Source organism: Nycticebus coucang, chromosome 9, assembly GCF_027406575.1.
Source record: "Nycticebus coucang isolate mNycCou1 chromosome 9, mNycCou1.pri, whole genome shotgun sequence".
Taxonomy (NCBI): Eukaryota; Metazoa; Chordata; class Mammalia; order Primates; family Lorisidae; genus Nycticebus; species Nycticebus coucang.
This window is the reverse complement of record NC_069788.1, coordinates 109,165,372-109,178,899: the sequence shown is the minus strand read 5'-3', so window position 1 is coordinate 109,178,899 and position 13,528 is coordinate 109,165,372. Positions and strand designations below refer to the sequence as shown.

The following is a 13,528-nucleotide window of genomic DNA, read 5'->3' as shown; positions in this document are numbered from 1 at the left end:
TTTGATATGATTTTATTTATTTATTTATTTTAATTGTTAAATCATAGCGGTGTACATTAGTGCCATCAAGGGGTACAATGTGCTGGTTTCGTATACAATCTGAAATATTCTCATCAAATTGTTCAACGTAGCCTTCATGGCATTTTCTTACTTATTGTATGTAGACATTTGTATTCTGCATTTAGTAAGCTTTGCCTGTACCAATTCTAAGATGCACCATAGGGATGGCCCCACCCATTACCCTCCCTCCACCTGAACCTCCCCCCTCCCTTCCCCTTCCTTGGCCCTTTCCTCATAGTCTTGTGCTATAGTTGGGTTATAGCCTTCATGTGAAAGCTATAATTTAGCTTCATAGTAGGGCTGAGTACATTGGATACTTTTTCTTCCATTCCTGAGATACTTTGCTAAGAAGAATATGTTCCAGCTCCATCCATGTAAACATGAAAGAGGTAAAGTCTCCATCTTTCTTTAAGGCTGCATGATATTCCATGGTATACATGTACCACAATTTGCTAGTCCATTCGTGGGTCGATGGGCACTTGGGCTTCTTCCATGACTTAGCAATTATGAATTGGGCTGCAGTAAACATTCTGGTACAGATGTCTTTGTTATATTGTGATTTTTGGTCTTCTGGGTATAAACCTAGTAAAGGAATTATAGGCTCGAATGGCAGGTCTATTTTTAGGTCTCTAAGTAGTCTCCAAATATCCTTCCAGAAGGAACGTATTAGTGTGCATTCCCACCAGCAGTGTAGAAGTGTGCCCTTCTCTCCACATCCATGCCAACATCTCTGGTTTTAGGATTTTGTTATGTGGGCTACTCTTACTGGGGTTAGGTGATACCTCAAAGTAGTTTTGATTTGCATTTCTCTGATGATTAAGGATGATGAGCTTTTTTTTCACGTGTTTGTAGATCATGCGTCTGTCTTCTTTAGAGAAGTTTCTCTTCAAGTCCCTTGCCTACCCTGAGATGGGATCACGTGTTCTTTTCTTGCTAATATGTTTGAGTTCTCTGTGGATTCTGGTTATTAAACCTTTATCGGAGGTATAACCTGCAAATATCTTCTCCCATTCTGAGGGCTGTCTGCTTGCTTTACTTACTGTGTCCTTGGCTGTGCAGAAGCGTTTTAGTTTGATCAGGTCCCAGTAATGTATTTTTGATACTGCTTCAATTGCCTGGGGAATCCTCCTCCTAAAATATTCACCCAGGCTGATTCCTTCAAGAGTTTTCCCTGCACTATCTTCTAGTATTTTTATAGTTTCATGTCTTAAGTTTAAATCTTTTATCCAGTGGGAGTCTATCTTAGTTAATGGTGAAAGGTGTGGGTCCAGTTTCAGTCTTTTACAGATCGCCAGCCAGTTCACCCAGCCCCATTTGTTAAATAGGGAATCTATTTGGCTAGTCAAAGATCAAATAACGGTAAGTAGCTGGATTCATCTCTTGGTTCTCTATTCTGTTCCAGACATCTACTTCTCTGTTTTTGTGCCAGTGCCATGCTGTTTTGATCACTATTGATTTATAGTACAGTCTCAGGTCTGGTAGCGTGATTCCTCCTGTGTTTTTATTGCTGCGTAATGTTTTGGCTATTCGAGGTTTTTTCTGATTCCATATAAAATGAAATATTATTTTTTCAAGATCTTTAAAATATGACACTTGAGCTTTAATAGGAATTGCTTTAAAAGATCTTTAAAATATAACACTTGAGCTTTAATAGGAATTGCTTTAAAATTATATATTGTTTTGGGTAGTATAGACATTTTAACAATGTTGATTCTTCCCAGCCATGAGCATGGTATATTTTTCCATTTGTTAACATCTTCAGCTATTTCTTTTCTTAAAGTTTCATAGTTCTCTTTGTAGAGATCTTTCACGTCCTTTGTTAGGTATACTCCCAAATATTTCATCTTCTTTGGCACTACTGTGAAAGGAATAGAGTCCTTGACTGTTTTTTCAGCTTGGTTATTGTTGGTATATATAAAGGCTACAGATTTATGGGTGTTGATTTTGTAGCCTGAGACATTGCTGTATTCGTTGATCACTTCTAAAAGTTTTGTAGTAGAGTCCCTAGTGTTTTCCAGATATACAATCATATCATCTGCGAAAATGAAAGTTTGATCCCTTCTGACCCTATGTGGATACCCTTGATCGCCTTTTCTTCCCTAATTGCGATGGCTAAAACTTCCACTAGAATGTTAAAGAGCAATGGAGACAATGGGCAACCTTGCCTGGTTCCTGATCTAAGTGGAAATGATTTCGGTTTAACTCCATTCAATATGATATTGGCTGTGGGTTTGCTGTAGACGGCCTCTATTAGTTTAAGAAATGTCCCTTCTATACCAATTTTCTTAAGTGTTCTGATCATGAAGGGATGCTGGATATTATCACAAGCTTTTTCTGCATCAATTGAAAGAATCATATGGCTCTTATTTTTTAGTTTGTTTATGTGCTGAATTACATTTATAGATTTATGTATATTGAACCAGCCTTGAGACCCTGGGATAAATCCCTCTTGGTTGTGGTGTATAATTTTTTCGATGTGTTGTTGGATTCCATTTGTTAGGATCCTGTTGAGTATTTTAGCATCAATATTCATTAGTAATATTGGTCTATAATTTTCTTTTCTTGTTGGGTCTTTCCTTGGTTTGGGGATCAAGGTGATGTTTGCTTCGTAGAATGTGTTGGGTAATATTCCTTCTTTTTCTATATTTTGGAAGAGGTTTAGTAATATAGGTACTAGTTCTTCTTTAAAGGTTTGGTAGAATTCTGATGTAAAGCCATCTGGTCCTGGGCTTTTCTTTTTAGGGAGATTTCGTATAGTTGATGGTATTTCAGAACTTGATATAGGCCTGTTCAACATTTCCACTTCGTTCTGGCTAAGTCTTGGTAGGTGACATACTTCCAGGTATTGGTCAATTGCTTTCAGATTTTCATATTTCTAAGAGTAGAGTTTCTTATAGTATTCATTAAGGATTTTTTGAATTTCTGAGGGGTCTGTTGTTATTTCATCGTTACCATTTCTGATTGATGAAATTAGAGATTTTACTATTTTTTTTCCTGGTTAGATTGGCCAAAGGTTTATCTATTTTTTCTTTTTTTTTGTAGAGATAGAGTCTCATCCTATGGCCCTCGGTAGAGTGCCATGGCCTCACACAGCTCACAGCAACCTCCAACTCCTGGGCTTAGGCGATTCTCTTGCCTCAGCCTCCCGAGTAGCTGGGACTACAGGCGCCGGCCACAGTGCCCGGCTATTTTTTTTTTGGTTGTAGTCTGGCCAGGGCTGGGCTTGAACCCACCACCCTCGGTATATGGGGCCAGCGCCCTACCGACTGAGCCACAGGCGCCGCCCAGTTTTATCTATTTTATTGATCTTTTCAGAAAACCAACTTTTGGATTTATTGATCTGTTGTATAATTCTTTTGTTTTCGATTTCATTTAATTCTGCTCTGATTTTGGTTATTTTCTTTCTTCTGCTGGATTTGGGGTTAGAATGTTCTTCCTTCTCCAGTTGCTTGAGATGTCCCATTATTTTTATTTTTTATTTTTTTGTAAGATGTCCCATTATTTATTAACTTCCCCTCTTTCTGTTTTCTTGAGGAAGATTTGCAGTTCTATAGATTTCCCTCTTAGGACTGCCTTTGCAGTATCCCAGAGGTTCTGGTAATTCGTGTCTTGATTGTTGTTTTGGTCCAAAAATTTGGTGATTTCCTTCTTAATCTCATCTATAACCCATCTATCCTTCAGCATAAGGTTGTGTAGCTTCCATGTTTTTGTATGGGTATGCAGATTCCTATTGTTAGTGAGTTCAACTTTTATTCCATGATGGTCTGAGAAGATACAAGGAATAATTTCTATTTTTTAAAATTTGCTGAGGTTAGATTTGTGGCCTAGGATGTGGTTGATTTTAGAGTATGTTCCGTGGGCTGATGAGAAGAATGTGTATTCAGTTCTGTTGGGATGAAATGTTCTGTAGATGTCTGTTAAGTCCAGATGTTGAATGGTTAAGTTTAAATCTAAAATTTCTTTGCTTAGCTTCTTTTTGAAGGATCTATCCAGCACTGCTAAAGGGGTGTTAAAATCTCCAACTACTATGGAACTGGAGGAAATCGAGTTGCTCATGTCTTGTTAGAGTTTCTCTTATAAATCGAGGTGCATTCTGGTTGGGTACATAAATATTAATAATTGAAATCTCATCATATTGAGTATTATCTTTAACAAATATGAAGTGTCCATCCTTATCCTTCCTTATTTTGGTTGGTTTAAAGCTTATTGTGTCTGAGAATAGGATTGCAATGCCTGCTTTTTTCTGCTTTTCATTTGCCTGAAATATAGATCACCATCTCTTCACCTTGAGTCTGTATTTGTCTTTTAAGGTAAGATGAGATTCTTGTATGCAGCAGATATCTGGCTTGAGTTTTTGTATCCAGTCTGCCAACCTGTGCCTCTTTAGAGGACAATTTAAACCATTCACATTAATCGACGATATTGATAAGCCTTTTGAGAGTCTGGTGGACATTTTTAATCCTTTTGCAACTGTGGAAGTTGGAATTTGATCAAGATTTTCTGGGTGGGTTTACTTTTGTGGTGGAGGGTTACGCTGGTCTTTATGAAGGATAGGTCTGAGAATATCCTGGAGAGCTGGTTTAGTTATGGCAAGTTTCTTCAACATGTGAAGGTCATTAAAGTATTTAATTTCTCCGTCATAAGTGAAACTCAGTTTAGCTGGGTATAGGGTCCTGGGTTGAAAGTTATTTTGTTTTAAGAGATTAAAAGTCGATGACCATCCTCTTCTAGCTTGAAAGGTTTCAGCAGAGAGATCTTCAGTTATTCTAATATTCTTGCCCTTGTAGGTGATGGTTTTCTTTTATCTGGCAGCTTTCAGAATTTTCTCCTTCATATTAACTTTAGTGAAATTGATTATGATTTGTCTGGGGGATGTCTTATTTGGTTTGAGTCGTGTTGGAGTTCTGAAACTGCTATCTGAATTTCAGAATCTCTTGGCATGTCTGGAAAGTTCTCCTTCATAATCTCATGGAGAAGAGACTCTGTGCCTTGTGAAGCCACTTTGTCACTTTTGGGGATCCCTATAAGACAAATATTAGTTTTCTTCAAATTATCCCAGAGCTCTCTGAGAGAGTGATCTGTTTTAGCCCTCCATTTCTCTTCCTCTTTGAGAGTTTGGGAGTGTTCGAAAGCTTTGTCTTCAATGTCAGAAATCCTTTCTTCTGCTTGCTTCATTCTGTTACTGAGGGATTCTTACTGTGTTTCTCAGATCTTTGAGGGCTGCAACTTCTTGTCTCAATGCGTCAAAATCTTTGGTCATTTGGTCTTTGAATTCGTTGAATTCTTGAGATATCTTTTGGGTTATTGCTTGGAATTCTAATTTGATCTTATTTGCTATCCAGATTCTGAATTCGATTTCTGACATCTCAGCTATTTGTTTGTGCATGGGATCTTGTGCTGTGTCTGCCCCATTGATCCTTGGGGGAGTTGATCTACTCTGATTATTCACATTGCCAGAGTTTTTCTGTTGATTTCACCTCATGATTGTTTTTCACCATTGCCTCTGGCAGTCCCCATAGTTGGGGAGGTATCTCTCCAAGACTAGACCCCAGCAGGATCCCTCTATTGTTGCTGGATCTTTGTAGGGAGTGACCCTGTGTAGTTCCTCTGGGGCTGCCCCAGCCCGGGAGTTCTGGTTGTGGGAGCAGCTCCAGAATGTGACACAACCTGATCCAGCAACAGGGTGGGGGGTGGTGCATATAGTTCTGGGAGTGCCTGGTGCCCAGTGACTTTGGCACAGAGAGCCCAAGGCTCCAGCAGTCTCTGGCCAGGAGAAGGGAGGCAGAGGCAGGGAGGGCTCCGGAGGGCATGCGGCTACGAGATCTTGCCAGGCTGGTCTGGAGGCAGGGAGGGTTTAGGAGGGAGTTGGCCAGGTTGCTCAGTTCCTGCAGTTCCTGGTCAGGGCGTGGGGAGGCCCTGCACCTATGGGTTGCAGGTCTGGGGTCGCGGCGCAGCTCTTACTGAGGTCCGGGCAGTGCAGCTCTTATGGAGGTCTGGGTGGTGTAGCTCTTACCCCAGCTTCCTTCTCTTGAGGCCTACCCCTGATGGTCTGGAGCTCCCAGCTCCTGCTTGTTCTTTGTCCTGGCTCCTGCTACTGCTGCCACACACCAATCACCAGGAGAAAGAGACTTGTCCCCTTGCTTGGGGCAGTGCCCAGCAGACCTCCGGGTTCAGGGCTAGGCACCAGGGGTCGCGGTAGCTGGGGTCCGGCTCCCTGCGCAGCTCCTGGGTGTGCGCCTGCACGGGGGTCGGTGCGGGCCTGACCACGAAGGGCCCAGCGGCCAGTGAGGTATAACCCGGGTGTCCGCGTGGCGGGCGGATGCCGGGATCGCTTGGGGGATCTGTTGATATGATTTTAGAATACCTAGTCAGCTTGGAGTAAATAAAGCATTACCATGTTTTAAATGTTGGCTATATTCCAGCGCTATTAGGAAAGAAAAGGTGATCAAGGGTATCCATATAGGGTCAGAAGAGATCAAACTTTCACTCTTCGCGGATGATATGATTTTATATCTGAAAACAACAGGGATTCATGCCTCCAAGTGAGCCATGGAGTGCTCCACCTCCCACCTCTCTCTGGCCACCGCCAGGCCACCTCTTCTCATCTGGATTGGACTCCGCAGCCCAGCTGGCAGGGCTTCAGTTGTGTTCCTAATTGAGATCGCACCTGCAGAGTGTGTTCTCTCATTTAAACACTGTAGAACACTTACCCACATTCATGTCGGTGCACCTTCCCAGTGCCATGCTTGATAGACATGTATATATCCTGTGTTACAGGATAGGTGAGTGCCTTCTGCTGTTTGCCAATTTTTTGGAGATGGTTAGTTTCTGAACTGCTTGTGGCATTATGATTAAGCTTTCAGATAACAATCTAAATACCTTCAGTTTAAGAATCCATTTGTATAAACTTCTATTTTTAATTCGAGAGATGATATTTAGGGAACAAAATACAGAATGATGATTTTTGAAGTCACAAAAGTCCTTTGACTTGTACATATTTAGTCAGCAGATACTTAAGTTTTACCAGTGTGGACTCGAAAAGTGTCCCCGGATGAATGCTCCTGGGACTCTAATTACATAACTGTCGGGAGCTTGGTGTGCTGGCTTCTTAAAAATTGGCCATTGTTGGATTTCTTTTTAAAGTATTTTTATTCTTGTATACTTCAGTAACTCCAGAAGTTATTTTTTATTATGTTAAAATACCAAGTATAGCAAATGTCATTTTAAAAATATTTTTTTGACTGCTAGAGAAATATAAGTGTAGGATAATATGAAATACTTTTAAGATAGAAAAAGAAACTATAGTTGCAGTTGGATTTTAAGATTCACATGTGGCATGTGCCTTTGAGGTTGCTTTGGCTGGCACAGTTGTGGAAAAGTGTGAGCTTGATCACAGAATGCACTTTATATACTTGTTTCTGCAGTTGGCTGATACCCTTGTCTTCCTTGTATTTTTAGGAGACCAGCATAAGTACTTTAAGTACTGAGAGGATAAGCCATATCATTAACGACCCTCTGCAGAAAGAGTAAGTGCTTGTATATTTACTGGCTGTTCCCAGCTTGTTTCTTGGAGAGGGAGGCAGAGGAGAGTTTTACGAAGCAACCTAGAAATCAGGCTTAGAGCTGAAAAAGGAGATTTTTTTTTTTTTTTTTTTTTTTTTGTGAGACAGAGCCTCAAGCTGTCGCCCTGGGTAGAGTGCCATGGCATCACAGCTCACAGCAACCTCCAGCTCCTGGCTTAAGTCATTCTCTTGCCTCAGCCTCCCATGTAGCTGAGACTCTGCCACAACGCCCAGCTATTTTTTGGTTGTAGCTGTCATTGTTGTTTGGCAGGCCTGGTATATGTGGCTGGCACCTTAGCCACTAAACTACAGGTTCTGAGCCTGAAAAAGGAGATCTTAAAGAATTGGGCTTTGTAACAGTTAATCTTGCTAACATCCTAACCCGTGACAGTGATTTTCTTTTTCTTTTAAGAGTACTTTTTTTTTTTTTTTTTTAGCTATAGATGCTGTATTAGTAAGCTCCAGTAAGGGTGTTGTATTTTAAATACAACTATTGCTGTCTCTTAATTTTATTTATTTATTTATTTTTGTTCAAAATGGATGATTGCATCTATTTTCTTTTCTTCTTTTTTTGAGACAGAGTCTCACTTTGTCACTCTGGGTAGAGTGCTGTAGCATCATAGCTCACAGCAACCTCAAACTCTTGGGCTCAAGTGATCCACAATGCCTAGCTGTATTTATAGTTGGGGTCTTGCTCTGGCTTGGGCTAGTCTTGAACCCTTGAGCTTAGGCATTCTACCCCCTCAGCCTCCTAGAGTGCTGGGATTACAGGTGTGAGCCACTGTGCCTGGCCTTCCACTTTCCCCATGTTTTCTTGTAATTTTTAGACTTCTTTATAGAAAAATATTTTTTTGTCCTAATTACTATGGTAAATGTGATGGAAAGTCTGTATATAGCTGTAGGAGAATCATTCTCCCCTTCTTGTGGCAGCCTGTTCCCTAACGTGGTTGGTCTTTCACTTAACCCCGTACACATGATGTTCAGTACCTGCTTACCGTTCTATACACATTCAGCCTGCTCTAATTTTTAATTTACAAGGTAGGCGAGATGCGCATGTGGCTATTGCCTTTATTGTCCTGTTGTCACTGCACAGCTAAAGGTGCACGGACGTCCCACTGGTTTATTTGGGCTTTTTTCCAGCCTGTCCAGTCTTTTACATTCCATTATGGGGTTTTTCCTTTAAAGAGTTATCTTCAGCATGGTAGGTCACATTGAATATCTTTCTCCTTTTCTTCTCCAGTCGCATCTTTTTCTCATTTCCTTTTTTGTCTTCATGTCATTAGTCCAATATCTTTTTATCTTCTTCTTCCCTCTATAATTTTCCTACCACTTCTTTTATTGTTTTCTTTCCTGTTATTCTCTCCCTCTCTTTAGTTTCTGGTTACCATCAGCTGGGAAAAGAGAACGAAACCAGGTAAGATCACTTTTCTATGTCATCTTTATTTTATCATTTGATTTCCTTTTCTTTAGAAAGAATAAAGCGTTGGCTTCTGATTTTCCTCACATTTCTGCCTGTGCACATGAGGTAAGTTTCCCTCACCAGTGTTATTCTGATTTCCTTGAAGAACTGTTTTCCAAGAATACTATGTATCCGATACTCATTCCCTTCTTAGGTTCTACTGTGATCATTAATTTCTTGTAACATATTCACAGGAATTACTAATTTGTGTGTGTGTGTGTGTGTGTGTGTATGTGTAGTTTTGAACTTGGCTATAAGAAAGCAGAATGAATCTCTTTATAGTTTCATTCAACATCGGAATCCTGTGTTGAGAAATACTATGTTGAAGCCTAAACATACAAAGCAGAGGAGGAGGGAGCTGCTTTCAGTGACATGGGCCTTTGAGCCTTGCCCTTAGTCTTTTCCCAGCTACCTGCTTATGGGGCGCTTAGAATATTTAGGCTTTTGTAGGCGGTGCCTGTGGCTCAGTGAGTAGGGCACCGGCCCCATATGCCGAGGGTGGCGGGTTCAAACCCAGCCCTGGCCAAACCGCAACAAAAAAATAGCCGGGCGTTGCGGCGGGCACCTGTAGTCCCAGCTGCTTGGGAGGCTGAGGCAAGAGAATCGCTTAAGCCCAAGAGTTAGAGGTTGCTGTGAGCCGTGTGAAGTCATGGCACTCTACCCGAGGGCGGTACAGTGAGACTCTGTCTCCACAAAAAAAAAAAAGAATATTTAGGCTTTTGTGTAGGAGTCACCATTTAAAAAGTATTACAATGGCTATTGGTATGTTCCTTTATATTTGGAGATTTTGAAATTTTTTTGAGAGTTAATCTATTTTTGGTGATTAGCTATAAAGTAGATGAAGACTAATAGGTAGAAATTACAAAAATACCATTTTATAAATTTTTTTTATTTCTTTTTTTATTGTTAAATCACAGCTGTGTACATTAGTGCAATCAAGGGGTACAATATGCTGGTTTCATATACAATCTGAAATATTCTCATCAAACTGTTCAACGTAGGCTTCATGGCATTTTCTTAGTTATTGTATGTAGACATTTGTATTCTGCCTTTAGTAAGTTTCGCCTGTACCCATTCTAAGATGCACTGTTAAACCAAAACTTATAGCCGGGTGCGGTGGCTCACGCCTGTAATCCCAGCACTGTGGGAGGCTGAGGAGGAGAATCGCTTGAGCTCAGGAGTTCGAGACTCGCCTGAGCGACAGTGAGACCCCGACTTGTGAAAAAAATGGAAAAACTCAGCCCGAGTCTGAGGTTGTGGTGAGCTACCACGCCCACTGCACTCTGCTCAGGGGCATAGGGTGGGACCCTGTCTCAACAAAAAAAAAAGTGAAGAAATAAAAAATAAGCAACGAAATAAAATAAAAAAGCCAAAAAAAAAAAACCAAAACTTATTACTCAATGTTTTATCTTTTGACTATTTGTTAACTTTTTGAGTTGATACACATTTTAGACTTGAAACCTTCATTGTGAATTTGTTGTTCAAAATGAACTAGAGCAGTAGAAGACATAACTTGTATATGTGTGTGAGATGAATCTAGGGGCACGAAGACAAATTTTTTTTAAGTTGTGCATTATAATGTATGTTAGAAAAAAATGTAATCCTTACATTAAACTTGTTATTTCATGGAAACGTAGTAAGGACAGGCTGAATAAATATAATTGATATCAAGAAAGATGCTAAGTAAACGGTAGTGCAGGTGATAAGGAAAGAGTCACGAAGGTGATATGGCAGTTTGGGGGACTCTAAGCTAGGACAGTAAAAAGCAGAAGGGGACCTGTGGGGACCACCTGGTCCAGATCTGTTACTTAGATGATGAACTAGAAGTCCATAAGATTCATACTGTTTACCCAAAACCCTACAGCAGGTAGAACTGAGACCGGAACCCCTAGACACAGCTGATTAATTTGTATTCTTTTGAAGTACTTTTGAAGTTACCAAAGTTTTTCCAGTCTTTATATCCTAGTCTTTGTATATCAGAATGTATTAAGTTGTAAACTTTTGGAAGAGGACATTTACTGTGGAAAAAAGTCCAAAGCAAGCCAGCAAACCTGAAGTGAGTTGCTTTTATAGATAGCATTTCATCGTATCTTCACAACTGGCCTTTCAAGTACATAGATGTTTTACAAATGAGGAACTGAAATTAATTTATAAACTGAAAGCGATATATCATTTAGTCCTCACATTAACCCTGTTAAATAGGTAGGATAAATGCTGATATGTTCATCTTACACATGAGGAGAGTAAAGCTCAGAGATTATGAAATTTTTAACACAGGGCAACTCATTGGTAGATCAGGACTAAAAGTTAAGATATTCTAATTCTTAATCTAATTTGTCTTAGACTTAGACTAATTAGAATTAGTTTTCTAATTCTCTTTCCACTATTCTGTGCTGCTGGTATGTGCTAACCCATTGTTGGAAATGCTTGCCAGGATAAGGAAATGGAAAGGTAATTTCACGCTAATCTTGGGGACACGAGATAATCTGTGGATATTGGATAATCTGATTATCCACAGTTGATAATCAGTAGGTGTGAAGTTCCTGTTATGTCACTTGGAAAGTCTGTCTTCTGCCATTTAAGTGATTATTTTATATCAGAAGTTTTTGAAAAATTGTTCTTTAACAAGGAATCATCTCTTTGTACTGTTCTTGGTCAGGTGGGGCACGTTCATGGGCACACTAGAGCGAGTTTTTCGTGTGCAACTTTATCAAATAGTGTCTGTGTTTGGTATGGCCGGAGAGTTGGGCAGTCAAAGGGAAAAAATAATCAAGTAGTAGGTTACACTTTAGGATAGGTCCATTTCGTACAAGCCTTACAACATAATCTTATTTATTCCTGCAGTTTAATCCCCTGTCTCCCCTCTACTCCCTGGATGTTCTTGCGGACGCGTCTCACCGGAGATGCTCACCAGCCCACTGTTCTGCCAGGTAATTACCTCCTATGGCTATTACAGACAATGCCATATTCCTTTTTATAACACTTCACAATTGCAAAGTATGCTTGTGCATAGTATCCAATTTGATCCTTATAACAATCTTTTGAGATAAACAGACATTTTACAGATGCAGAAACTGAGGTAGAGTGGAGAAGTATCTTTCCTGTGATCTTTTTTCTTTTTTTTTTTTATTATTAAATCATAGCTGTGTACATTAATGTGATCATGGGGCACCATACACTGGTTTTATAGACCATTTGACACATTTTCATCACACTGGTTAACATAGCCTTCCTGGCATTTTCTTAGTTATTGTGTTCAGACATTTATATTCTACATTTACTAAGTTTCACATGTACCCTTGTAAGATGCACCGCAGGTGTAATCCCACCAATCACCCTCCCTTCGCCCATCCTCTCTTCCTCCCTCCCCTCCCTCTCCCCCTTCCCCCTATTCTTAGGTTATAACTGGGTTATAGCTTTCATGTGAAAGCCATAAATTAGTTTCATAGTAGGGCTGAGTACATTGGATACCTTTCCTGTGATCTTATGGCTTGTATGTGATTGAATCTCAACTTTGACCTAAGTCTTATGGCTCATATTCACATTATTTCTGCTCTTAAAAGCCCCATCTTCAAAGAACATTTTTTTTTTTTTTTTGAGACAGAGTCTCAAGCTGTCACCTGGGTAGAGTGCTATGGCGTCACAGCTCACAGCAACGTCCAACTCTTGGGCTTAAGCGATTCTCTTGCCTCAGCCACCCAAGTAGCTGGGACTACAGGCGCCCACCACAATGCCCAGCTATTTTTTTGTTGTTGCAGTTGCATTGTTGTTTTTAGCTGGCCGGGGCTGGGTTTAAACCGATGTGGCCAGCGCCCTGCTGTCTGAGCTATGGGTGCTGCCCAGAAGAACATTGTTAATCTCCCTTGCCAGACCTGCAAAACTTTGCATAAGCCCACTTCCTCCATGTCCAGCCTCATTTCATATCATTTCGCCTCTCTGAGGGAGAGATCCAGCTGTACAAGGGAGTTCTTTGTATTCTTCAAAAATAACATCTTTTCTGCATTGGGACCTTTGCACTGGCCTTTTTGCCTGGAAAACCATCTTTAGGCTGCTGCTTTTCTCAACTCAGTTGCCGCCTCCTTAGAGAGGAGCAGGGAGCCCACCCTATCTGAGGGGCGGCCTCCAGCACTTTATGCTCATTATCCATTTCCTTTATGGCACAGTCATACTTGTCGGGTGTGTTTTTCCCCCCACTTTTCCCCTGGCCTCTCTCACTAGAATGTAAGCATCAAAGTGCAAGGACCTCTTCTTGTTTCCTAATCACCTAACACAGTGTCTTGCACTTGCTAGGTATTCAGTATATATTTGTTAAATGAATGACTCCTATGCCTCTCAATATAAATTCTCTTTTAAGTTAGCTGACATGCAGAGTAAATACAGTTTTAATGGTAGTATCCCCTAGCAGGGACATTATCACAAAAGAGCAGCTCATCCACAGGACCAAAAC

General features: G+C 40.4%; 1 protein-coding gene across 8 annotated transcripts in view; it reads left to right on the top strand.

Moving 5' to 3' along the window:
* The window catches only part of GPATCH2L (G-patch domain containing 2 like), a 143,658-nt gene that overhangs the window by 28,521 nt on the left and 101,609 nt on the right, over nucleotides 1-13,528 (top strand). For 6 of the 8 annotated variants that reach the window (XM_053601943.1, XM_053601948.1, XM_053601949.1 and 3 more), the window contains exons 6-8: nucleotides 7,519-7,586; nucleotides 9,093-9,147; nucleotides 11,926-12,011. In XM_053601943.1, coding sequence (XP_053457918.1) covers nucleotides 7,519-7,586; nucleotides 9,093-9,147; nucleotides 11,926-12,011 — 209 coding nt within the window. Of the gene's footprint in view, nucleotides 1-7,518; nucleotides 7,587-8,996; nucleotides 9,037-9,092; nucleotides 9,148-11,925; nucleotides 12,012-13,528 lie in introns of all 8 variants that reach the window. The other 2 variants (XM_053601944.1, XM_053601946.1) reach the window with 1 other exon arrangement.